Below are 26,706 nucleotides of genomic sequence, written 5' to 3' on the forward strand. Positions count from 1 at the left end.
CTTAGCATCCTCAGATGAATGATATCAGGCTTTTATAGCTTGCTAATGTGAAGCACAGCTGGGCTGCTAAATTTCCCTCTGTTGATTTTTATATCATCCAGAATCTCTCAGACCTCTGCTTTTGTGACCTAACATTTGTAGGGGAGGTGAAGGCCAACTGGTATTATCACCAGATCAGTGGTCCAGAAAACAGCTAATGTTCTGGGGACCCTCGTCATGGCAGATGGTGGAATGTGAATTCAGTAAATATCTGGAATTAGGAATCTAATGATGACCACGAAAACACTGTCTACTGTCAAGGAAAAATCCATAAGGTTCACTAATTTTCATCAGGGAAGGAAATCTACCATCCTCACCTGAACTGGCCTACATGCGACTCCAGAGCCACAGCAATATGGTTGACTCTAAACTGCCTTATGAAATGGCCTCGCAAGCCACACAGTTGTCTAAACAAAAAAAGAGAACTATAATGATAATGGCACTGATAATGGCAAAACAGCCTTGTTGACCCTGCACAGTCCTCCTTACTACCAACTGGGGGCTAGTGTCAAAACTGGAATAACTGTTGCACATACTCGTTAAGCAACAGCCTGACATTGTCAGGTATAATTCCAAAAGTGTGACTGTGTTGGGAGGGATTTGCCCTGGGAATCCTCAACATTGACTCCAGAGCTCATGAAGTTGCATTGGGTCCAACATGGGCAAAGAAACCTCCTTCTGATTACCATGTACCATCCTCAATCAGCTCATGTATCAGTACTCTTCCATATTGAACACCACTTGGAGGAAAGTTGAGGGTGGAAAGGACACCAAATGTATTATGGGCGAGTGACTTGGTAACAGCATTACAGATCAAGCTGGTCAAGTCCTAAAGGGTATAGCTGCTAGACTGTGCCTGCAACAGGTGATTGAACCAATGAGGGAAAAACATAATTGACATCACCCTCACCAAAGTGCTTGGTTGCAGACGTATCTGTTCATGAGTGTAAGAGTGACCACCACCCAGATCTCATGGAAACAAAGTCCTGCCTTCACATTGAGAATATCCTCGAGAATGCCATTTTGCTTCACATTTCCTTTGTCATTTTCCCACTGAACTTTTGATATCTTTGTTCTCACTTGTATTATTAAACTATTGTATGCACCCTTTTCTCTTTCATTTTACTCATGCTCTGGCTTTTATATCTTTCCCTCTTGCAAAAACATTGACTTTATTCTTGTCTTTAAAGACAGCCTATTGTCCCAGAGTTTTGTTCATAAATCTTTGATTCCAGTTTACCTGGGACAGATCTTACAAATCCTTCTCTTGAATAATTATTTTTACTTTGGATTGCTCCCTATCATTTTCACAGCTTACCTAATCACTATAATACTGAGTACGGTATCAGAGAGGTTCTGCGATTGACACTTGGGCCACTTAACTCAACTCATTGCACAAAGCCAGCACTTTACTTGTTGGACTAGAAATGTACTGACCTGGAAAATTCTCCTGAACACTTCAGGAATTCTTCTCCCTGTTTCCTCTCTACACTATTACTATCCCAGTCTATATTTTGATAATTAAATGACCATTTTAACCCCATTATAATTTTCCACACCTTTCAGAATTCCATTTTTTTCTCTACATCTTTCCTATTTGATGGTTTTCAGAATATACTTAATGATGTAATGTAAACTCTACTGTTTCTTAGTTCTAACTCAGATTCTGTCCCTAATTCCTTTGGCATCCTTGCTCACCAGCATGGTAGTATGTTCTTAATCAATATTACCAGCCTCTTTTTTCTCTTCCTCTACGTTTTTCTGAAAGATGTTGTATCCAGGAATTGTTAGGAGTGTCCTGGAATTGTATTGAGCCACAATCCTTCATTGTCACATTATATTTTGTACATTCAGTACACCAGCTTTTTATACATTTAAATTCAATAAATCTAATTTAGACCTGGTCACACTTCTTCATTTGATGTCCTACTATTTCTTGCTCCAATGTTACATAGCTTTCAATTCCCTGGGTTTCTGTTTTGACCCATTGATGTTACCTTCTTAGTTCCATCCTCCTGCCAAATTAGTTTAAACCCTCCATAAAGTCAAGCAAAAAATAAAGAACATCTGGATCACTAGCATGTAGTTCTTTCTGCAATGTTGCTGCACACAAATATCTGCGCTAAATCTGACAGTTTCCAAAGTGTGTTCAGCAGTTTGGGCAAACATGAAGCATATAAGTGAGAGTTTTCTTCCCCTTTATAACAATGAAAATATATTTATACCAAAAGTCAAAGTTGAATACATAAACTCAATCTAGAACTGTGGCAGTTGCATAATGACACATCAGTGAACTGACCCCCACAGCAAAAGTCCCTAGCTTCACCTTCCATTGAAGACAGTGAAGAGAACACAACCAAATCTGCACAAGGCACAGATCTATTCCATAACAGTAGATTATCTGAAATGTCATAGCGACTACAAGCCCCACACCATGGAAGACATCGTATTATTATGTGTAAAGATCTGTTCTGGGTAGGATTTCCATTTCTCCGTTCAGCCTCTTAGGAGGCCACTGAATGGATAATCATAATAATTGGGATTTCTCACCAGACGGAAGTAGAACGCGATAAAAGAACAGACCTGTAGCACCAATAATGTCCCTGCAGATGGTTAAGAGCTACCTACGAACATCAAATACATTTCTTAATCGTCGCTGAATAGCGAATAACGAGACGGTTCCTTTTAACTCTACTTCAAGCGGCACCCAGCTCTATTCACTATCTCTCCCCGCATCCATTAACCCTTGCACACTGTAATCAATTTACACATCTCTAACTAGCAGACCCTCGACCCCAGTGACCCACTCCCTCCTCCACTACTTCTCCTCCTTACCCAAGCCTCTCGGTCCCAACTGACGTCTTCCCTATCAGCCTCACATCCGGCCCCTTCCAATACGTTTCCGACCATGTGACGTCTCCGCAGAACACCTTGTACTATCACGTGATCTAGACCGTAGCGCCTCTCTCTCCTCCCGCCACGAGGGGCGCTGCTGACTCGCTTCTTCCCCCTCCCTGCCCCTTGGGAGCATTCCTACCCATACCCCGAGTCATCAAACTGTGGCGTCATTGTTTAGAGTCCCGCTCGGCGGTGTTCTCTTCCCCAACCCCCTCAAAAGAAAGGGGCAAAACCCCCCGGCGCAGTAACCCATACCAGGCTGCTCCACGCTCTGAATGTGACGTCGGGACACTGATTGGTGGAGCGAAGGTCACGTGGCACTGGCATTCTGGGAGGTTCTGAAGATGGCGGTTATGGCAGTTGGAATGAGGGAGTTGGATTCGCATTTGCTGTTGCATCCGGAGCTTCTGTCTGGGGACTTTCTCCTGCAGCTCCTGGAGCAGGTGAGTGTTATGGAGTGTGTATCGCTAAACGCTCCCATATGCTGAGCTAAATCTGGTGCTTATAGGCCGCCAGCTGCGCAGGGTCCGAAGCGGTCGTGTTGTTATTGTTTGTGTGTAAGCCATCCCCTGAAATGAGCAACTCAGTTACCAAGAGTGGATCATGGAACCTCAGGAATTTGTTTGGCTGAAATTGATTAAGGGCTTAGGGCGTTATTGGGTTAACCTGTTTGTGAAATGGCTACTGTAACCGAACACGTTCCTCATTGGGCAACGCAGGTAGCAAGTCGTCGTCTTGAAATAGGTGACGGTGTTATTTTGGTATTTGCTGAAAAGCTAAACTTTATAAACTGCTGTTTAGACGGTGTTAGAGAAGCAAAACACTGCAGATGCGGGCAATCTGAAATAAAAATAGACGACTGCATGAAATGTTGCTGCCACTAATGCTGTTGGACATAATTTTAACTATGTTAAATTCTCAAGTAGAGCGAGTACAAATTTTACTCTTGGGATTTAACTGGAAGGATATTTAGAGTAGCGAGGATTGTTCTTGGGGGAGATTTGATACGAGTGTGTGAGATGATGGGTTTAAATAAGGTAAATTGGGGAAAATTTTCACTCGTTAGTACAAAAACTAGAGCGTGCAGTTTTAAACTCTTCTCACTAAGGTGTGAGGAGGAATTTTGTGGCGAATGACAATTATTTGCAAGTTGCAGCCCGTGGAGGTCATAGAGTCATATAGTCATAGAGATGTACAGCATGGAAACAGACCCTTCAGTCCAACCCATCCACGCCGACCAGACATCCCAACCCAATCTAGTCCTACCTGCCAGCACCCGGCCCACATCACTCCAAACCCTTCCTATTCATATACCCATCCAAATGCCTCTTACATGTTGCAATTCTATCAGCCTCCACCACATCCTCTGGCAGCTCATTCCATACACGTACCACACTCTGTGTGAAAAAATTGCCTCTTAGGTCTCTTTTATATCTTTCCCCTCTCGTTCTGGACTCCCTGACCCCATGGAAAAGACTTTGTCTGTTTATCCTATCCATGCCCCTCATAATTTTATAAAGCACTATAAGGTCATCCCTCAGCCTCTGATGCTCCAGGGAAAGTAGCCCCAGCCTGTTCAGCCTCCGCCCGTAGCTCAGATCCTCCAACCCTGGCAACATCCTTGTAAATCTTTTCTGAACCCTTTCAAGTTTCACAACATCTTTCCGATAGGAAGGAGACCAGAATTGCACGCAATATTCCAACAATGGCATAACCAATGTACTGTACAGCTGCAGCATGACCTCCCAACTCCTGTACTCAATACTCTGACCAATAAAGGAAAGCATACCAAACGCCGCCATCACTATCCTATCAACCTGCGATTTCACTTTCAAGGAGCCAAGAACCTGCACTCCAACGTCTCTTTGTTCAGCAACACTTCCTAGGACCTTACCATTAAGTGTATAAGATTTGCTTTCCCAAAATGCAGCACTTTGCATTTATCTGAATTAAACTCCATCTTCCACTTCTCAGCCCGTTGGCCCATCTGGTCCAGATCCTGTTGTAATCTGAGGTAACCCTCTTCGCTGTCCACTACACCTCCAATTTTGGTGTCATGTGTAAACTTACTAACTGTACCTCTTGTGCTCACATCCAAATCATTTATGTCAATGACAAAAATAGAGGGCCCAACACCGATCCTTGTGGTACTCCACTGGTCACAGGCCTCCAGTCTGAAAAACAACCCTCCACATCACCTTCTGTCTTCTACCTTTGAGTCAGTTCTGTATCCAAATAGCTAGTTCTCCCTGTATTCCATTAGATCTAACCTTGCTAATCAGTCTCCCATGGGGAACCTTGTCGAACGCCTTACTGAAGTCCATATAGGTCACGTCTATTGCTCTGCCCTTATCAATCATCTTTGTTACTTCAAAAAACTCAATCAAATTTGTGAGACATGATTTCCCAAGCACAAAGCCATGTTGACTATCCCGAATCAGTCCTTGCCTTTCCAAATACATGTACATCCTGTCCCTCAGGATTCCCTCCAACAACTTGCCCACCACCGAGGTCAGGCTCACCGGTCTATAGTTCCCTGGCTTGTCTTTACTGCCCTTCTTAAACAGTGGCACCACGTTTGCCAACCTCCAGTCTTCCGGTACCTCATCTGTGACTATCGATGATACAAATATCTCAGCCAGAGGCCCAGCAATCATTTCTCTAGCTTCCCACAGAGTTCTCGGGTACACCTGATCAGGTCCTGGGGATTTATCCATTTTTAACCGTTTCAAGACATCCAGCACATCCTCCTCTGTAATCTGGAGACTTTGCAAGATGTCACCATCTATTTCCCTACAGTCTATATCCTCCTTATCCTTTTCCACAGTAAATACTGATGTAAAGTATTCATTTAGTATCTCCCCCATTTTCTGTGGCTCCACAGAAAGGCCTCCAGGAGAGGCCCTATTCTCTCCCTAATTACCCTTTTGTCCTTAATATATTTGTAAAAACCCTTTGGATTCTCCTTAATTCTATTTGCCAAAGCTATCTCATGTCCCCGTTTTGCCCTCCTGGTTTGCCTCTTAAATATACTCCTACTTTCTTTATACTCTTCTAAGGATTCACTCGACCTATCCTGTCTATACCTGACATATGCTTCCTTCTTTTTCTTAACCAAACCTTCAATTTCTTTAGTCATCCATCATTCCCAATACCTACCAGCCTTCCCTTTCACCCTGACAGGAATATACTTTCTCTGGATTCTTGTTATCTCATTTCTGAAGGCTTCCCGTTTTCCAGCCGTCCCATCCGTCAGTTCTTGCCTAATACCGTCAAAATAGATCTGGTCTATCCTTTTCCATCACTATTTTAAAATGAATAGAATTATGGTCACTGGCCCCAAAATGCTCCCCCACTGACACCTCAGTCACCTGCCCTGCCTTATTTCCCAAGAGTAGGTCAAGTTTTGCACCTTCTCTCGTAGGTACATCCACATACGGAATCAGAAAATTTTCTTGTACGCACTTAAGAAATTCCTCTCCATCTAAACCTTTAACACTATGGCAGTCCCGGTCGATGTTTGGAAAGTTAAAATCCCCTACCATGACTACCCTATTATTCTTACAGATAGCTGAGTGATTTCAAAAATAAATTTAATAGGCACTAAAGGGAAATAAAATTGCAGGGCTACAAGAATGGAATGGGGCATTTAAACTGAATTGAGGCATTTGAAAAGGAGTTGGGATTATCTGTAGAAGGAAGCAAATATGGGGAGAAGGCAGAATGGCATTATATGCATTGTTCACCCAGAGCATGGGTGCAGACAGTGGCAGAAAGCTTTCTGTACTGTATGAATACCAACTCTAATTTGTACTGCGGAGAGTTGGCATACAGCTGATAGGTTTAATGGTCGTCCTTTGTAATGACTGCTTTAATTAACCTGTTCAGATATAGGTAAAAGTGAGGACGGCAGATGCTGGAAACCAGAGTTTAGATCAGAGTGGTGCTGCAAAAGCACAGCAGGTCAGGCAGCATTCGAGGAGCAGGAAAATCGTATTTCAGGCAAAAGCCTTTCATCAGGAATAGAAATATAGGATATGTCTGGGACATGAGTCTTGAGCCTGGACCTTCTGACCTAGAGGTTTGGACATTCCAACTATTATTTTGACAATAATAAGCTTGTTGTAATTGGGCAAAAAGAGAATAATTGACTTGAGTTATGGGAAGGCGTAATTAATTGATGGTGTCTTGAATTAATGTGCAATGTGCCTGACCGCTAACCTCAATAGGCAGATATGGGGGCTTCATGCAGTTTTGATTAGCAATAGAAAGCACAATAATGTTATAAAAGTGATATATCTAAAGCACTTAATATACTGTTTGCTTTCAAGTTGCTCACTGCTAGTTTTTTTCCGCTATGGTTTAGAACATGTCATTAGGTAGTCTTACAGCACAGAACTGACCCCTTGGTCCAACTCGTGCATGCTGACTCAAAATCATTGAATTTTGCAAGTGTAAATATTGCACGAAATGTGTGGGTTTCAAGAAGTAATCTCAATCACCACATTCTATTGAATCTGAGACATTTGCTGTTTCAGCAGCTACTGTGCCATCAAAAATTTGGTAACTGTGGAATTATTATTTGGTTTCTATGTTTGGTACTTTCATTCCTATTGTGATACTGTATAAATCTGTTGGGAAGTAATATGTACAATGTTGAAGGTATCCAAGTGCAATTGTTTGTAGAATTTAACTAGATCTGCATATTTTATTCAGAGAAAAATACCTACTGAGAACCTGCATGAAGCTCAGAAGGATCAGATTGTTGAAGTGTACGTTCAGCATGTCATTCCACTGCCGCAGAGAGAGCTGCCCAAGAGTAGATGGGGGCGAATGATGGCTGAGAAAAGAGGTCAACAATCCATGTGTATTGCACAGATTAAAAGGCATGTAAATGTTTTTGTATTGTATGGTGAATCAAAAAAAAAATCATTGATTGCTTTATCTTTTATTTAATAAATTCCTAATTGTTTCAATTATGTTTTTGAATTTGAGCTGAACGATGGTTATCAGCAATGGTTTTCACAGTCAGCATTAAAAGAAAATGTAAGCACTCACCATGGCCCTATTTAGATGTGAATAATAGGCTGGTGACTTAAGAAAACAAAATTCAGTTATCAATGAAATAAAACTAGTACTTTAAAAAGTAATTAGTAATAATATTTCAGCTCTAATCAGTTCTGTGAAGTTTTGTTTTTAAACTGTGCATGCTACAGACTACAAACTCACTGAATTAATTTCAGTAAATTGGGAAAGTTGAGCTACAAATATCTGAATAATGAAATTGCCATATTTGTTTTGTTCTCAAATATTTCAATGTTTACTAGAAGCCTTGATTAACATACCTAAATTTGCTTGATATAAATTCAAATGTATGCATGTGTTCATTCTATACTATTTGTACTCTTGAAAATTATACCAATTTATGATTTACTCATGCAACCATGGCATTATTGAGAACCATTTTTCACTTCAGTCTTAAGTTTGTTTCCAACATCCCAGGTGATTTATTTGCAACAAAACAATTTGTAGTGACTTGCAAATGCTTAATGTTATACCTCGAAGAGTTGCAATTTCTTTTAATCTAATTAAATATCCTAAACACATTTTGATTAATGACTGCCAAATAAATCCATGATGTGATGGTCCTTGCCATTGAAAATCTGGTTATCAATATTCCTGCTGAGATCCCATGTTAATTTCCCTTGCACTGTAGTGTCACAGTACTCGTAGATAACTCATTAAAATCACCGTTTATTGTTTGTCTTATTTTATTCTTTCATGCAAATCTAAGCATTGATGGCAATGCCAGCATTTGTTGCTCATTCCTAATTCACCTTGAGAAGGTGGTGAGCTGCTGCTTATAGTGTCGTACCGCATTGAAACAGACCCTCCAAACTTTTATTATTCATGGACTTAACTAAATGTCTTTTAAACATTGTAACTGTACCCACATCTAGCACTTCCTCTGGAAGTTCATTCCACACACTACCCACTGTGTACATTTTTTTAAAAAAAGTCCCTCGTATCTTTTTAAAATCTTTCTCCTCTTACCTTAAAATGTGCCCTTGAGTCTTGAAAACCCCCACTCTATGAAAATACACCTCCTATTCACCTTATCTATACCCCTCATGAATTTATAAGCCTCTATAAGGTCACCTGTCAACTTCATATGCTCCAGTAAAAAAAGTCCCAACCTCTCCTAACTCGAACCTCCATTGGAAACATCCTGGTAAATCTTTTCTGAACCCTCTCCAATTTAATAATAGCCTTCCAACAACAGGACTACCAGAACTGGACACAGTACTCCAGAAGGGGCCTCACCATTATCCTGTATAACCTCAAATTAAAATGCCAACTCCTATACTCAAAGGTCAGAGTAATGAAGGCATGCGTGCTAAACACCTTAACAACCCTATCTATACGTGCTGCAAACTTCAAAGAATTATGTACCTGAACCCCTCGGTCTCTTTCACCACACTATCCAAAGCCCTACTTTTAATTATACAAGTCTTGAGTTTCTTTTATTAAAATACAATACCAAATGAAACTTCACCTGCCATTCTTCAGCCCATTGACATGATTAATCAAGATCTCTTTGTAATCTTAGATAACTTTCTTCACTGTCCCACTATACTAGTGTCATCAGCAAATTTACTAGCCATGCTTTCTCATCCAAATCATTTATATAAATGACCAAGAGAAATGGACTCAGAATTGATTCTGATGGAACACTGCTGTTAACAGGCCTCCAGTCCAAAAAACAACCCTCCACCATCACACTGTCTCCTGCCGTTAAGCTAACTTTGCATCTAGTTGGGAAGCTCACCCTGAATCCCTTTTGATCTAGGTTTACTAATCAGTCTACCATGCGGAGTCTTGTCAGTGGCTTCATGAAAGCCTAAGTAAACCATGTCTACCACTCTGCCCTCATCAGTATTCTTGGTTATTTCCTCAAAAAAGCTCAATCAATTTTGTGAGACACAATTTCCTTTGTACCAAACTATACTAACTATCCCTAATCAGTCCTTGCTTCTCCAAGTGCATGTAAATCTTAATTTTCAGAAAACTTCCAACAACTTGTCCACCACCAAAGTCAGACTTGCAGGTGTGTAGTTCCCAGGCTTTTCCATACATCCCTTTAAAACAAAGGTACATTAGTCACTCTCCAGTCATTCAGCGCAGCACCCAAATTTGTAGATGTTAGAAATATTTCTGCAATTTCCACCCAAACTTCCCACAAAAACCTGGGATCCACTCGACCAGATCCCAGAGATTAATCCATCTTTATATTTTCTAAGACTCCAGCACTACTTCTTCTGTAATGTGCATTGTTTTCAAAACATCAATATTTATTTCCCTGAGTTCTCCACCCCCCATTTCTTTCTCCACCCCCCATTTCTTTCTCCACCCCCCATTTCTTTCTCCACCCCCCATTTCTTTCTCCACCCCCCATTTCTTTCTCCACCCCCCATTTCTTTCTCCACCCCCCATTTCTTTCTCCACCCCCCATTTCTTTCTCCACCCCCCATTTCTTTCTCCACCCCCCATTTCTTTCTCCACCCCCCATTTCTTTCTCCACCCCCCATTTCTTTCTCCACCCCCCATTTCTTTCTCCACCCCCCATTTCTTTCTCCACCCCCCATTTCTTTCTCCACCCCCCATTTCTTTCTCCACCCCCCATTTCTTTCTCCACCCCCCATTTCTTTCTCCACCCCCCATTTCTTTCTCCACCCCCCATTTCTTTCTCCACCCCCCATTTCTTTCTCCACCCCCCATTTCTTTCTCCACCCCCCATTTCTTTCTCCACCCCCCATTTCTTTCTCCACCCCCCATTTCTTTCTCCACCCCCCATTTCTTTCTCCACCCCCCATTTCTTTCTCCACCCCCCATTTCTTTCTCCACCCCCCATTTCTTTCTCCACCCCCCATTTCTTTCTCCACCCCCCATTTCTTTCTCCACCCCCCATTTCTTTCTCCACCCCCCATTTCTTTCTCCACCCCCCATTTCTTTCTCCACCCCCCATTTCTTTCTCCACCCCCCATTTCTTTCTCCACCCCCCATTTCTTTCTCCACCCCCCATTTCTTTCTCCACCCCCCATTTCTTTCTCCACCCCCCATTTCTTTCTCCACCCCCCATTTCTTTCTCCACCCCCCATTTCTTTCTCCACCCCCCATTTCTTTCTCCACCCCCCATTTCTTTCTCCACCCCCCATTTCTTTCTCCACCCCCCATTTCTTTCTCCACCCCCCATTTCTTTCTCCACCCCCCATTTCTTTCTCCACCCCCCATTTCTTTCTCCACCCCCCATTTCTTTCTCCACCCCCCATTTCTTTCTCCACCCCCCATTTCTTTCTCCACCCCCCATTTCTTTCTCCACCCCCCATTTCTTTCTCCACCCCCCATTTCTTTCTCCACCCCCCATTTCTTTCTCCACCCCCCATTTCTTTCTCCACCCCCCATTTCTTTCTCCACCCCCCATTTCTTTCTCCACCCCCCATTTCTTTCTCCACCCCCCATTTCTTTCTCCACCCCCCATTTCTTTCTCCACCCCCCATTTCTTTCTCCACCCCCCATTTCTTTCTCCACCCCCCATTTCTTTCTCCACCCCCCATTTCTTTCTCCACCCCCCATTTCTTTCTCCACCCCCCATTTCTTTCTCCACCCCCCATTTCTTTCTCCACCCCCCATTTCTTTCTCCACCCCCCATTTCTTTCTCCACCCCCCATTTCTTTCTCCACCCCCCATTTCTTTCTCCACCCCCCATTTCTTTCTCCACCCCCCATTTCTTTCTCCACCCCCCATTTCTTTCTCCACCCCCCATTTCTTTCTCCACCCCCCATTTCTTTCTCCACCCCCCATTTCTTTCTCCACCCCCCATTTCTTTCTCCACCCCCCATTTCTTTCTCCACCCCCCATTTCTTTCTCCACCCCCCATTTCTTTCTCCACCCCCCATTTCTTTCTCCACCCCCCATTTCTTTCTCCACCCCCCATTTCTTTCTCCACCCCCCATTTCTTTCTCCACCCCCCATTTCTTTCTCCACCCCCCATTTCTTTCTCCACCCCCCATTTCTTTCTCCACCCCCCATTTCTTTCTCCACCCCCCATTTCTTTCTCCACCCCCCATTTCTTTCTCCACCCCCCATTTCTTTCTCCACCCCCCATTTCTTTCTCCACCCCCCATTTCTTTCTCCACCCCCCATTTCTTTCTCCACCCCCCATTTCTTTCTCCACCCCCCATTTCTTTCTCCACCCCCCATTTCTTTCTCCACCCCCCATTTCTTTCTCCACCCCCCATTTCTTTCTCCACCCCCCATTTCTTTCTCCACCCCCCATTTCTTTCTCCACCCCCCATTTCTTTCTCCACCCCCCATTTCTTTCTCCACCCCCCATTTCTTTCTCCACCCCCTTCTACAATTGATCTGCTGCAGGAACTTTCACAGTATTCTTCAGAAAGGAATTTTGAGTTTTGATCCAGTGGTAGCAAAGGCAATATAGTTCCAAGTTGGAGTTGTTTGTGACTTAGAGGGGAACTTGAAGATGATGTTCTCATGCGTCCGTTGCTCCTAATGTGGTTTTGTCTACATCAGAGAGACTGAGCACAAATTCATGGACTGGTTCAGGGAATATCTGTAGCCTGCAGGCTCCAGTCAACCCCACCTTCTGGTTGCCAGCCATTTCAACTACCCCACCTCCCCCAATGACATGTCCATCCTGGGCCGCCTCCACTGTCAAAATAAGGCCACATGCAAACTGTGGACCGAACACCTCATCTTCCACCGTGGGAGCTTATAACCATATGGTCTCCTCATGGAATTCGCCAGCTTCCAAATTTTCCCAACCCCCACCTCATCTTAGGACCAGCCCTCCATCTCTACCCCACCCCCTTGACCTGACCTAACCTGTCTGTCATCTTTCATGCCTATTTGCTCCACCCTTCCCACTGACCAATTGCAATCACCACCTACCTGCATCCACCTATCTCCATCCCAGCTACCTTTCCCCTCCAGCCCTCAGCCCCTTTCTCCCTCCCCAGTCCTGATGATGAGTTCTACCCGAAACATCGACTCTTCTGCTCCTCTGCTGCTTAACCTGCTGTGCTTTTTCCAGGCTCCACATTTTATCGACTCTTCCCATTTGTCTAGTGCACTTGTCCTTCCTAGGCCATTGAGATCATGGTTTAGAAAGTGCTGTTGAGAAAGACTGGTTTCTGCTGTGCATCTTGCATTCCTACACACCAGGACTATTCTGTACCAGTGGTAGAGGGAGTGAATGTTTACGGTTGTGATTTGAGTGTAGTTGCTTTGTGTTGAATGGTGTCAAGGTTAAGTGTTGCTGAAGGAACATCTTACAGACAAGTGCAATAGTGCAATGCATTCTTTCACAATCCTGATTGTACCCTTGCAGAGTGTGAATAGATAGCAAGTCAAGAGGTGTGTTACTCACTGGAGGATTTCCCAGTTATATGGTTGGTCCAGTTCAGTTTTTGTACATTGGTAACCCTTAGGATGTTAGTAGTCAGGATTCAGCAATTGCAATGCCATTAACTATCAGTGTGAGATGGTTAGATTCCCTCACTGAAGGGGCATTGCCTGGTATTTGTGTGGTGGGAATATATTAAAACACACAAAGCATTTAATAGTTGTTCAAGGACAGGCTCTCTATTGATCGATATTTCACAGAAGAGAAATAATTACTGTAATAAATTGCATGATTTTTCATTTCAAGGCATTCCATTTTGACATTTTAATTTGGTGTTCAGCTTATAGTCATTTATCATTTACTTTACAGATCAACAATGGAGGGCTCGAGGAAAAGACCACTTATTGTGTTTGATGGCAGCTCTACAAGCACGAAAATAAAGCTCAAAAAAACCGAAAATACTATGGCAGATCAGCTAAAACAGTTGCCGACAGGAAATATGGGTACCACCCACATGAATAAACTATCTGTCCAGCCAAGTGGCACAAATATTCTGACCGATAATAATGTGGTCAAAAGTCCAGTTCAAGGTGTTGTACCTAGCAATGATATGGTTACCATGAAACATGGAGGTGTTATGCCTTTGAAAACCTCTCCATTGCCTTACCCAACATCTGGAGGCACCAATCCCATAAAACTAAAGCGAGCACTTGCAAAAGATGGAGAGGGAGATGCACCAGTAAGTTTTAAAATTTACCGTTTTTAGCCAGACCTGACAGGACATGAAGAATGTTTTTGTTTTTGTTCTTGCCTGCTTGTGTAATTGAGATGTAGTAGTTGTAATGTAACTTCTTATGGAATTTTCTGAAGTAACCCTGAACTATTATCAGTGAAAGAACAGATTCTGCTGTAGAATGGTATTAGAACAGATTTTATTATATTGATTGGAAATGATTTCATAAATAGTGTTGTGTAATGGATTAAGTTAGTACATTTGTCCAATAAACATTCTCATGTCTGAGCTTACATTTGTTGGTTTTTTTTGTGATATTTATTGCCTAGCATAATTAGACTTATTTCAATAAAAAATGATATACAAGGCAACCTATTCCTAAGTCTCATTCCAGCATCAGTTCTCTCTGCAGTTTCCTAGTCATTGTTATAAATTATAATTTTGAATACAATGCATACTTGAATTAATTTTTAGTTCTGTTCAGATCATGGGTGCTTCCTGCTAGTTGTTTGAAATGAAACAGTGTATTGATAGAACTTCCTTTTGCCTCTACTTGCTATCTATTTTTTTAAAGGAAAAGATGAGCCAGAATTTAAAGAGTTTACCTAAGTAATGCAAGATATTTTTAATTATAAAACATGGGCTGTTTTAAATATTCCGCATTTGTTGCTGTGAACTGTTTAAAGTAGCGTCTTGTTGAATTGCAGGTGGTATTATTTGAGCTTAAAATATGCTAGAATGTGAATTTCTTAACCTGCTTGAATTTTTCAGTTAATGTCTTATGGATGTGAAGAGCTTTTCGGCTGAACAAGCTCTCTAGCAGGTCCTGAACTGTCGTCCATGAGATTCCCATACACCACAGCTGCTGAAAAAGATAATTAAGCAGTAAAGAGTGGCAGTGCTGCTTTCCTTTACTTTGCTTATGATTTACGGGGCCTTCTGTCGGCCTGCTCAAATATCTGGGAAAGCTCTGGAAATTCTGGTGCAGTGTAAGACCTTATATAGCTTATATCTGTTAATTCAATTTTCCTGACTGTTGTTTTGTGTTTAGAGAATGGACTTTTCCAGGGGAGAAACATGTGTCACCTATTCAGAATCATGGATGATTCTGAATGCAAGGAGGCCATTTGACCCATCTTACTTTTGCTTTGTAGATGATAAATCTTTCCAATTATCCCAACACCCTGCTCTTTCTCGATCATCCATTCAATTTAGTTTTCTTGTTCAGTTTTGTTCGAATATTTTCCTAGCTGCATTCCAGACCTGTCACAATTGTGTGTTCATCTGGCTCATGAAGATTGAAAGATTTAATGCTGTTTATAATTGACCTCATAACCAAGTGATTATTCATCTGTGAGCTAAACCATATTGGAAAGCCTTTTGGTAACAGCATTTTACCCTCCTTGTTAGCTCTTTCTTATGTTTGTGTACTGCTGACAGTATAAGGTAACATAGGAATAAAATAAACCAAGTGATTTGGAACCAGTTCATTTTATACAGAACTGTGAAGTAAATGAGCTACCAATGCAACTTATTGAAGCATAGGCTATGTGAATTTTTAAAGAATAAGTCATTACTGTGGTTATAGGAGTGAGGGTTATACATGGAAACCGTAGACACATATTAGGACAGCGGCTTTTGTAGGACATAAGCACCAATATGGAATTGCACTTGATTTCTATTGTGGGTAGATCAATTTTCCATGTAAAAGTATGGTTCGCTTTTTCATTTCTTGAGCACATAAGCATCTCTCTTCACAAATCCTCCTTTTATGCACTGTTTAGTACCTGTCCTTAGATATGGTCAATTCTCTTCCAGAAGGGTAGTCCTGTATGAGAGAGGCAGGTTGACATCTGTTGTAGGAAAAATGCTAATGTACAGCTTCCCTTCATATGAAGTCCTTTAGGATTTCCAGTCAGTCAACTGCTGAGGAAAAATTACCAGAAAGATGATTAATGAAAGAACTATTCCTAACAAAGCACCTAAAAATCAAAGTAACAAATGAAACTGTGAATGAGACAACATACATCCTGAGTCAGTAAATATGAGAAGCAGACTTCGCAATGCATGTTTGATTAGAAAATTAAGGGCTACTGATGTGGGGAGTAAAAATTTCATGAGTGATATATTTTACTATGCAACTTAAGGGTCTGATTGAGATTCTTTATAATGTCTGCTTTTGACTTGCATTCAGACATCAAGACTAAAGTAATTCATCCTGATAGACAGCTTTTGAAGACAAAACATGTCAAAGGAAATAAATATTAAGTTTCAGGATGATTTTTGCCACTTCTACTGGATATTCAGGAGAACAGATACAATGTTACAAATTTTTAATATCAAGGATCAACCTGAAAATAGCCTTTTAAGCAAAGAAGACATGGGTTTTAAAAGTAGATGGATTAATTGGGAAAGTTATTGCTCAAAATTGAAGGGTCTTTTTTAATAACTCGTGGGATGCGGGCATTGCTGACTGGGCCTGCTTTTATTTTATCTTGAATCAGGTAGTGCATCCCAAATATTCATAGCTCACTGCAAAAGTTTTTTTAAAATTTATTCATGGGATGTGAATCAGCATTTAATGTTTGTCCCTAATTGAGATGTGGTGGTGAGCCACCTTCTTGAACAGCTGCAGCCTGCAGTGAAGATACTCCCAACAGTGGAGTGACTCTTCAGCACTACAGCCTGGATGGATCACGGCCCATAACCTTTATTGTATCCAATATTTTGTTCAGAATTGGACTCAATATTGAAGTTAAGGTCCTATCAGTAATTTTCAAATGTTTAGTATAACTTGGTTTTGTATTTGATGGCGTAGAATTTATTTGATTTTGTTGCCTGTATGGCTTGCATGGTGTTCAGCATTAATGTCATTGGGGAACAGCTAGCAGCACCTTGTGCCCAAGGATTCTACATTGTGTAATGGTGCTACATAAACATTTTTTCTTCCATGATTTCCAAATCTCGCAAATTATGCGAGAATGCAATCTCGCAAATTATGGAAAATTATGGCTAATACATCTACAAAATATTTGCCTGTTTCTTTTGATAACCCCAGCATGGAATTTGTCATGTCACCCAGTTATGTGGTCAAGCAGTCGAGGTGTTGGATTAAGGGTCCAGTCTCTTCTGATGTGAGTTTGAATCCCAAAAATTTAACAAATTTTTGAGATGGCCGACTGGTTAGCACTGCTGCCTCACAGTGCCAAGGAGCCGAGTTCGATTCCAACCTTGGGCAACTGTGTGTGTTTGCATGTTCTCCCTGTGTCTGTCGCATACTCCAGTTTCATTCCACAGCCCAAAGATTTGCAAGTTAAATGGCTTGGCCATGCTAAATTGACCCGTAGTGTCTAGGGATGTGTAGGCTAGGCAGATTAGCAATGGTAAATGTGGTGTAACAGGATAGGGTGAGAGTTGAGTCTGGGTAGGATGCTCTTTGGTGCAGACTCAATGGACAAAATGGTTTCTATCTACACTGCAAGGATTCTATGATTCTAAATTGTAAGGTTCTAAAATTTTGTCCATTTTAGAAGTGTTATTTTGAGTATTATCATTTTTAAAACTTACATTTGCACCTCTTGCACTTTCTCCCTATCCATTTTTTTTGGAGCACTTCCATATTTTGCATTTATGTAAACTTTTTGTTTGTTTCCTTCAATACCTTCCTAAAATCATCTGTAAACGTACTGAGGAACTTAGTGTAATCTAATTCCAGATATTTTGCTCATACTTAATTGGTATCTGTGGCCTTTAACGGACACTCTTGGGCATTAGATGGAAATTAGTTCTTACCTTTTGAAGGATTTGACTAGAATGAAAAAAATATTTTAAATCTGTTACTGTATCTATAAGAAGTACTTTGCTCAAACTCATCTCTCTCCTAATCAATTAACCACCTTCATATTTTCAGGTAAAGTAATTCTGTATTTATAGTGATAGAAAGGAGTAAGCTTTTTGGAATGCAGGAATTGTTATACAAGCTTTCACATCAAGGTCCATGTGATTACTGATCCATCTTTTGTGCTTTGTGCAGTATATCTGAGAAGCTGGGTTTCCTAGCTTTACAAAGGGGATTGTGTTTCTGAGCAATCTTTCATGAGTCCAGATTGGAATATGTTTGTTATATTAGTGGGAGAAATTTAAGGAATACTATTCCTGACTGGACTACAAGGACTTGATGAAGGTGTCTGAACTGCAACATAATTCCTGTTTTTCAGCAGCTCTGTGACGAAAGTGCTAATAGCAAATGAAGACATTATTTTTTAATTTTCATAGTTGAGTTAACCCCCACCACCACACCAGTTTCTGTTTTAAGTATCGAGTAAGGTTAAGTCTCACGGGGTGAAGGTAGATCTAGCCAATTGGATACAAAATTAGCTTGAACATGGAAGATCCAGTGGTCGAGAGTTATTTCTTAGACTGGAAACCTGTGACCTGCAAAGTGCCACAAGGAATCTGTGCTAGGTTCACTGTTGTTCGTCATTTACATAAACGATTTGAATAAGAATTTAGGAGAGATGGTTAGTAAGTTTGCAGGTGACACCAAGATTGTTGATATAGTGGATAGTGAAGAAGATTATCTGGGAATGCAGCAAGATCTTGATGAACTAGACCAGTGGTCTGAGGAGTGGCAGATTTAGTTTAATTTTGTTAAATGCAAGGTTTTGTATTTTGGTCAAGCAAACCAGGGCAGGGTTAACAGAGTCAATGGTTAAGGCCCTGGGCAGTGTTTTAGACCAAAGAGATTGAGGAGTGCAGGTTCATAGTTCCTTGAAGTTTGAGTCACAGGGTGGTGAAAGCAGCTTTCAGCATGCTAGCTCTCATCAGGCAGAGCATTGAGTATAGGAGATGGGATGTGTTGTTGCAGCTATACAAGACGTTTGTGAGGCCACATTTGGAGTACAACATGCATAGGCTGTTATTAAACTAGGAGTGCAGAAAGATTTACCGGGATGCTACCTGAACTGGAAGGTTCAAGTTATAAGGAGAGGTTGGATATCTAGGAGACTTTCCCTAGAGTGCAAGAGATTGAGGGGTAGCCTTGGAGATGTATCAAATCATGAGAGACATAGATAGGTGGATAGCAGGCAGCTTTTCCTCATAGTAGGGAAGTCTAAAACCAGAGGGCATAGATTTGGGGGAGAGATACAGAAGGGTCCAGAGGGGCAATTTTTTTCAGAGTGTGGTGAGTACCTGGAACAGGCTGCCAGAGGTAGTGGTGGAAGCGAGTACAATTTTATAATCTAAGAAACATTTAGACAGGAACATGGATGGGACAGGTTTGGAGGGATTTGGATCAAGTGAAGGCAAATGGGACTAGTTTAAATTGTGAAAACTGGCTGGCATGGGCAAGTTGGGTCAAAGGACCTATTTTCATGCTATAGACCTCTGACTGAGTCAATGATTTATTGAATCCCTCAGGCAGTCTGGGATATCTTTCTTTGATGGAGAGAAATTTGTTAAGTGCATATAAGACAATTTTCTGATTCAGTATTTGGATGTACCTACCAGAGAAGGTGCAAAACTTGACTTACTCTTGGGAAATAAGGCAGGGCAGGTGACTGAGGTGTCAGTGGGGGAGCACTTTGGGGCCAGCGACCATAATTCTATTAGATTTTAAATAATGATGGAAAAGGATAGACCAGATCTAAAAGTTGGAAGTTCCAAATTGGAGAACGGCTAATTTTGATGGGATTAGACAAGAACTTTCAAAAGCTGATTGGGGGCAGATGTTCGCAGGTAAAGGTACGGCTGGAAAATGGGAAGCCTTCAGAAATGAGATAACGAGAATCCAGAGAAAGTATATTCCTGTCAGGGTGAAAGGAAAGGCTGGTAGATATAGGGAATGCAGGATGACTAAAGAAATTGAAGGTTTGGTTAAGAAGAAAAGGGAAGCATATGTAAGGTATAGACAGGATAGATCAAGTGAATCCTTAGAGTATAAAGGAAGTAGGAGTGTACTTTAGAGGGAAATCAGGAGGGCAAAAAGGGGACATGAGATAGCTTTGGCAAATAGATCCGCTGTACCCTAGAACTCTGTGAGAAGCGAGAGAAGTGATTGTTGGGCCTCTTGCTGAGATATTTGTATCATCAATAGTCACAGATGAGCTGCCAGAGGAAGTGCTGGAGACTGGTACAATTGCAACATTTATGAGGCATTTTATGGGTTTATGAATAGGAAGGGTTTGGAGGGATATGGGCTGGGTGCTGGCAGGTGGGACTAGATTGGGTTGGGATATCTGGTCGGCATGGATGGGTTGGTCCGAAGGGTCTGTTTCCGTGCTGTACATCTCTATGACTGTATGAAGATGTTGGTGCAGATTCTACTGTCCAAGCTCCGCATCAAATTATGCCCTATATTTTAGTACTGATGTTGATTAGAATTGGTTTCAGTTCAATCAGTGTTTCCAAGGAGCCAACTGGCAGACAAAGCAATTACTAGGAAACTCCAGGAGGAAAAGGTGACCTATTTCACCCACTGAATATATTTATCACTTTTTATTTTTGATTCAGATTTCCAGCATCCACAGTATTTTGCTTTTGTGAAGCTGAGACGATAGTTGATCTGAAATGATAGGGAGTGTATATCAGAACTGTATATTGGCATACATTTGCTTTGGCTAATCTAATTTAAGTTTAGTGTTTACCGGGTAACCCAGATGGTGGATGTCATGCAGTTGAGCCCTGGATGTATGGCATATCTTTCCATAACACTTTCATGCTCTAATAAACAAAATAGCCAGAAAATATGTTTGCTTAATGTTTATAGATATTACATTGCACAGTTAAGTTGCATTTGCTCATATCTAGTGCTGATGAACACGAAAAAAAATCCTGAAACTTTTACGTTCTAAATACATTTTGTACATCTTGGCAATTTAGTCAGTACATTATTGCTGAAGTAGACTCGATGTGCACAGAACAATTGCATGTTATTTAGTATTGCAAATAATACTTTGTTTTTGCCTGCAGGTGGAGTTAAGATCTACAGAGCCAAAGAAAAAGATTCAACATATTACCTGGCCGTAAGGTCTGACAGTCCTGTTTTTACAGAGAAGGTGTTACATTTACATTTTGATGTCATGCCAACTAGCCTGTTGGAAATGGCAGACTGGAAAACCAACTGGGAATAAGGCATCCATTAAGCAGTTAATCGATGTCCATGATCCATTTTGGTTCTGTAAAATAGACCAGCCAGTGAAGTAATATCTTTCACTGAACAATTTTATACTATGATACAAATTATATACTTCAAAACAGTTTTGGATATCGTTGCTTTCTGTTTGTGAAAGGAACAAATTCACTTGAATAGAAATAGGAATATTCTGTCAGTCACGAATCAGGTATAATGCATCTCTTTATGCACAATTTACACAAGTCTGCATTTAACAATCTATATGTTTGGGCTAAATTTGAGACTTTTAAATACCTTTTAAGCTTAAAAAAAGTCACATCTGATTCTGTTAACAATGCACTGTAGTTTCCCAGATATTGTCATTTTCCAATCTTAAGTCATGAGAAAATATGGCACTTTAGTGTTGGCAACAAAAGTCTCTGCAAATAAAAACAATAGAAATCAACTACAGGTATTATGTACTAATGGAAACTTATGCCTCTTTAATAAATCCAGTGTGGATGATCTTTATGATGTTCATTGGTTCTGCTATAAAATGCAAATTTGGTACAATTGATTATTTCAATAGTGAGCATTAAAATGTTGTCCAAAATTTTAAATTTCTATGTCCGACATGATTATGCTGTGTTCACCTGTATGAATGTAGGAATATTGGCCTCAGTAACTTGAAACGTCTTCGGATTTTCAGTGTGTGGCTGAGCTTCTGGATTCACATCCAAACATATAAACTAACAATGCAAAATCAGAATTCAGTGCAAATGTTTTCTTCATTTTTCTTATACAGTGTTTGCTAATGAAGTCAATTAGAGGATCCATATGCAAAAAAAGTTTAATTTATTATAATGCATGGTCATTTCTTAGGAATGCCTCAATTAAATTCACAAATGTTGTTACTTTCTACTCCCATTGTTATAATGTTCACACATAAAGTTTATTGCTTAAGTGTAAAAACCTAACTTGAATATATTACGACAAGGATACCATTCAGGTAAACAGCATAAAGTTTTAAATTTTATTGTTTTGATTTTTTTTGTTTCGTGCCCATCAAGGTAATGTGTAGTAGTGCAGTGTCAGTATATGAAACAGTAATCTGTGATAGGGATCTATTATTGGCATCTAACTGGCCAAGGTCAGGTATATCATAGCTAGTGGCCGTGTCTTCACTTTCCCTCAACAATTGTGCTCTCTCAATAATGTGCCTTAACTTTCAGCAACACAAATCTACTGCGTCAATGTGATGCTTACATTTCCCTGAAAAACCAAGCCTGTGCCCTCAGATTGGTCATTAGTGCCATAATATGTGCAGTTTAGCAGATGACCCATTAAATTGAGACAGTCAAAGATTTGATTTTATCAAGTTCACACATAGAAAAGAGGGATGGATTCTAATCCAGCTGCCACAGCTGAAAAGTCTTGCGTTAAGTCCCACATTCCTAACATAGTTGCAAACAGATGTCTGTATAAATTCTATCTAACTGAATTTAGATTATTTCATGGAAAATAATTAAAACTGATGCAATTGCTACGCATTCCAATACAATGATATGAGAAGAGTTGCGATTATATATATATATAATAAGAGACCAGGTTTGTAACATCTCCCTTAAATAATATTTTGCACAGCAATTTCAACTAATTGGCAGACAAAGCAGTTTCATTACTTCAGCAGTCAACACTCATATCTAAAAAGGGATTTTTAAAAAAGATCCAAAAGTTGCCCGATGTTTTGTAAAATCAAAACTTAAACTCATGTAGTGCCTTTCTTGACCTCAGAATATCGTAAAAGAATTTTACAAGCAATGAAGTGCTTTATGAAGTGGATGCACTGGTGGGAAACAGCAGCCAATTTGGGCTCAGCCTGGTCTCACAAGCACTAATATCATGGAAATTGTTGTATGAGGATTCTCTTCGTCCTTCAAGTACTGGTATTTGATCTTCTACATCCTCCTGAGTAGGCAAATGGGATCTAGGTTTATTACCTTTAAAAAGGTGGTGCAGCATTTCCTCATTGCATTGAAGTTTCAGTATAGTTTGTGCTTGTTTCTAGGAAGGAGCTTGGACCCATAGTCTTCTGTTTGAGAGGCATGTATGCGTCTGTTGAACTACAACAGACACCAGATGTGGACACCTTGAATGGTAGCCCAGATAGGAGCCTTATGACAATTAGTGCCTCTAAGACTAAAGCACTGAGGCTGTTTGAACTATAGGTGTTCCTTTTGTCTGTTGGCACCATGAAACTAAACAAATGAAACAGGCTCCTTGGAAATAGAAGCCAGGTAGCAGGTACGCAATTCTTAAGGGAGATTACCAAATACTGGACGTACAGGAAGATATGTATGACATGGAACAGACACTTCAGTCCAACTTGTTCACATTGAGCACCTATCCTAAATTAATCTAGTCTCATTTGCCAGCACTTGACCCACATCCCTCTAAACGCTTTCTATTCATATACCCATCCAGATGCCTTTTAAATGTTATAATTGTACCAGACTCCACCACTTCCTCTGGCAGCTTATTCCATACATGCACCACTCTCTGCATGAAAACATTGCCGCTGAGGTCCCTTTAAAATCTTACCCCTCTCACCTTAAACCTATGCCCTCTGATTCTGGACTCTCCCACCCCAGGGAAAAGACCTTGTCCACTTATGCTATCCACATCCCTCATGATTTTATAAACCTCTAGAAGCACTCAGCTTCCGACGTTCTAGGGAAAACAGCCCCAGCTTATTCAGCTTCTCCCTGTATCTCAAACCCTCCAACCCTGGCATGATGGGTTGACCATTGTAAATCTTTTCTGAACCCTTTAAAGTTACACACTATCCTCCCGATAGGAAGGACACCAGGATTGCTCACACTATTCCAAAAATGGCCTAACCAATGTTCTGTACAGCTGCAACATGACCTCCCAACTCCTATACTCAATACTCTGACCAATAAAGGAAAGTATACTAAACACTTCACTCTCCTGTTTACCTGCAACTCCATTTTCAAAGAACTATGAACCTGCACTCCAAGGTCTCCTTGTTCAGCAACACTCCCAGGATCCTTTCTAACATGGACATTTTTCAAGATGTCACTATCTATTTCACCACATTCTGTATCTTACATATTTTTCTCCACAATAAACACTGATGCAAAATCCTTGTTTAGTATCTCTCCTGCAGTTCCACACATAAGCTGCCTTGCTGATTTTTGAGGGGCCCTGTTACCCTTTTGTTCTTAATGTATTTATAAAATTCCTTTGGATTCTGCTTAACTCTATTTAGCAAAGCTATCTCATGGCCCCTTTTTGCCTGCCTGATTTCCCTCTTAAGTATACTCCTACTGCCTTTATACGCTTCTAGGGATTCACTCGATCTCTGCTGTCTATACCTGACATACGTTTCCTTTTTCTTGACCAAATCCTCAATTTCTCTCATCACCCAGCATTCCCCACACCTACCAGCCTTGCCTTTCGAACGTAACAGGAACATACTGTCTCTGGACTCTACAAAGGCTGATTCTTAATGTTAGAGGGAGTGTATTGTGGAAAAAGACCTGGGGGACAGTTTTAACTTAATTTTGTAGTAATATACTGGTTTTTGTCATTGTTATGACTGTGCCTGTCTCTTTTTCAATTACCTTGTCATTAAATTCTGCATCTCTGTTTTAAGGAGGTGCAAATTGTACGTATTATTAATCTTCATCTCAATAAATCCATAGCTATCTTATGCTCTCCTTTCTGAATTAATTATAATGCTATCATTGTGTACACAGAACTGTTGTTAACATTGATATTAAATTAAAATGCCTGTCAAAATAATCCCTGGGTTACTAAACTATAATGCATTTATCTTTGAACTCTTCTTGACTGCTACTGCAACTGTAAATTCAATAGGATATAGCAGAAGTTTACACGACATTGTTTTAATGTGTGTAATTTTTGTATGAGTGGTAAAAATAGTCATGACTTTTTAAAATAAATGTTCTTGAGTCTTTAATCTTCCTTCTGATACCCCATCTCTCTTCAACACCACCTACCCTGCCATACCACTAACACGCTCAGGTGGGTAATACAATTGGCACCGTGTGCACATTCATACTTGGTTGATTTAGAACTCAGATCATATACTTGATAGGTCCGGAACACATTGTTAGCAAAAAAAGTTTAACATTATTTCTATAATTTCGCTCTTATGAATCCTTTTGGGACATTGTTATGAACTCTGTGTGGCTGTTTTTTATAGTTGCCTCAACTGAATAAAAGGGTATGTTAAGTCAAGCAAAAGAACCAATGGGATATGTGCCATTTTGGCTATGTCTTGCACTACAACCAAGATTTTATGTATAAAGAGTCCATTGTAATCTTCAAAATGTTCTTACAAGACATGAGAACAAAATCTACCATATTTACCACTAAAATATGAAATTTAAAGCAATACTATGTGTTGGATTCTGTTGTGATGTACAAAGACATCATGCTTTGAAGAACTGGAACAGTAGATTTACACCTCGTGAGCATCCTGTCAGCACTACTTTTAAGGAGCTGTGAATTTTCAGAGCGAGGAAATTACTTTAAGGATTTGCACATCTTAATGCTGCTAATTGCTGCATGGATTCAGTAAAAACCAAGGTAAATCAGAAGTTTAATTCAAACTTTTCAAGTTAAATAGTGTACAAATTAAAATGCTAATGTTTTAATTGATAAACTTAGTCAACTGCTCATTCATTTGACTTAATAGGTAATAGTTATTTGCATTTTATTAATGTACCAAGTGTTGTATGTCACAGGGCTCAGTGCCTGGGTTTCAACTATTTGCAATTTATATAAATGACTTACGTGAAGGTATGACAGGTAGAGTTGCCAATTTTGCTGATAATGCAAAATTAACATATAAGTAAGTTAAATGAGTGAACAAAGATCTGGCAAATTGAGTATAAAAGGAGAAAACAGAAGTTGTCCATTTTGGCAGGAATGAAAAAGAAGCATATTAACTAAATAGTGAGACTGTAGAGTTCTGAGGTGCAGAGGGATCTAACATGTATGAATCACAAAACCTTGGTATGCAGGTATCGGAAGTATAACAGTGGACTGTTATTCATTGCAGGGAGGTAATGCATCATGTATATAGAGAACTGATGAAACTACATCTGGAGCGCTGCATACAATCTTGATTACCTTGTTTTGGAAAGGATGCAAATGTATTAGAGGCAGTTGCTGATAGATGTGGCTATCCTTGTGCATGATCCACTGAATTTTAGTATGCAGGTATTGCAAGTAATCAGGGAAGCTAATGGAATGTTATGCTTTGTTCTGAAGGGTAGGGAGGTTATGCTTCAGTTATACCGGGCATTGATAAGACTGCATCTGGGGGGGCTATGAAAAGTACTGGTCACTGTAATTGCAAAAGGATGTTAATGTGTTGGAAGCAGTTCAGAGAAAGTTTGCTAGACTAACACTTGGAATGAGTGGATCACCTTAAAAGGAAAGGCT

At 40.4% G+C, this 26,706-nt stretch overlaps 2 protein-coding genes across 3 annotated transcripts in view; one reads left to right on the forward strand and one right to left on the reverse strand.

Annotated features, from left to right (window-relative positions):
• The window catches only part of tgfbrap1 (transforming growth factor, beta receptor associated protein 1), a 61,747-nt gene extending 58,730 nt beyond the window's left edge, over positions 1-3,017 (reverse strand). The window contains exon 1 of one of the 2 annotated variants that reach the window (XM_043691747.2): positions 2,875-3,017. The gene's annotated coding sequence lies outside the window, so the exon portion shown is untranslated. Of the gene's footprint in view, positions 1-949; positions 1,230-2,874 lie in introns of those variants that run through there. The other variant, XM_087988125.1, reaches the window with a different exon arrangement.
• Positions 3,018-3,132: 115 nt separating this feature from the next.
• On the forward strand, positions 3,133-24,941 carry tslig2 (tRNA splicing ligase complex subunit 2). The gene is made up of 4 exons (XM_043691751.2): positions 3,133-3,380; positions 7,654-7,823; positions 13,730-14,099; positions 21,066-24,941. The coding sequence occupies exons 1-4, from the start codon at positions 3,282-3,284 to the stop codon at positions 21,120-21,122; spliced, it is 696 nt and encodes a 231-aa protein (XP_043547686.2). The 5' UTR covers positions 3,133-3,281; the 3' UTR covers positions 21,123-24,941.
• The last annotated feature ends 1,765 nt before the right edge of the window (positions 24,942-26,706 follow it).

The sequence above is a fragment of the Chiloscyllium plagiosum genome, unplaced genomic scaffold (assembly GCF_037043375.1).
Source record: "Chiloscyllium plagiosum isolate Xiang-an unplaced genomic scaffold, Cpla_swu_hap1 HiC_scaffold_6, whole genome shotgun sequence".
Lineage (NCBI taxonomy): Eukaryota > Metazoa > Chordata > Chondrichthyes > Orectolobiformes > Hemiscylliidae > Chiloscyllium > Chiloscyllium plagiosum.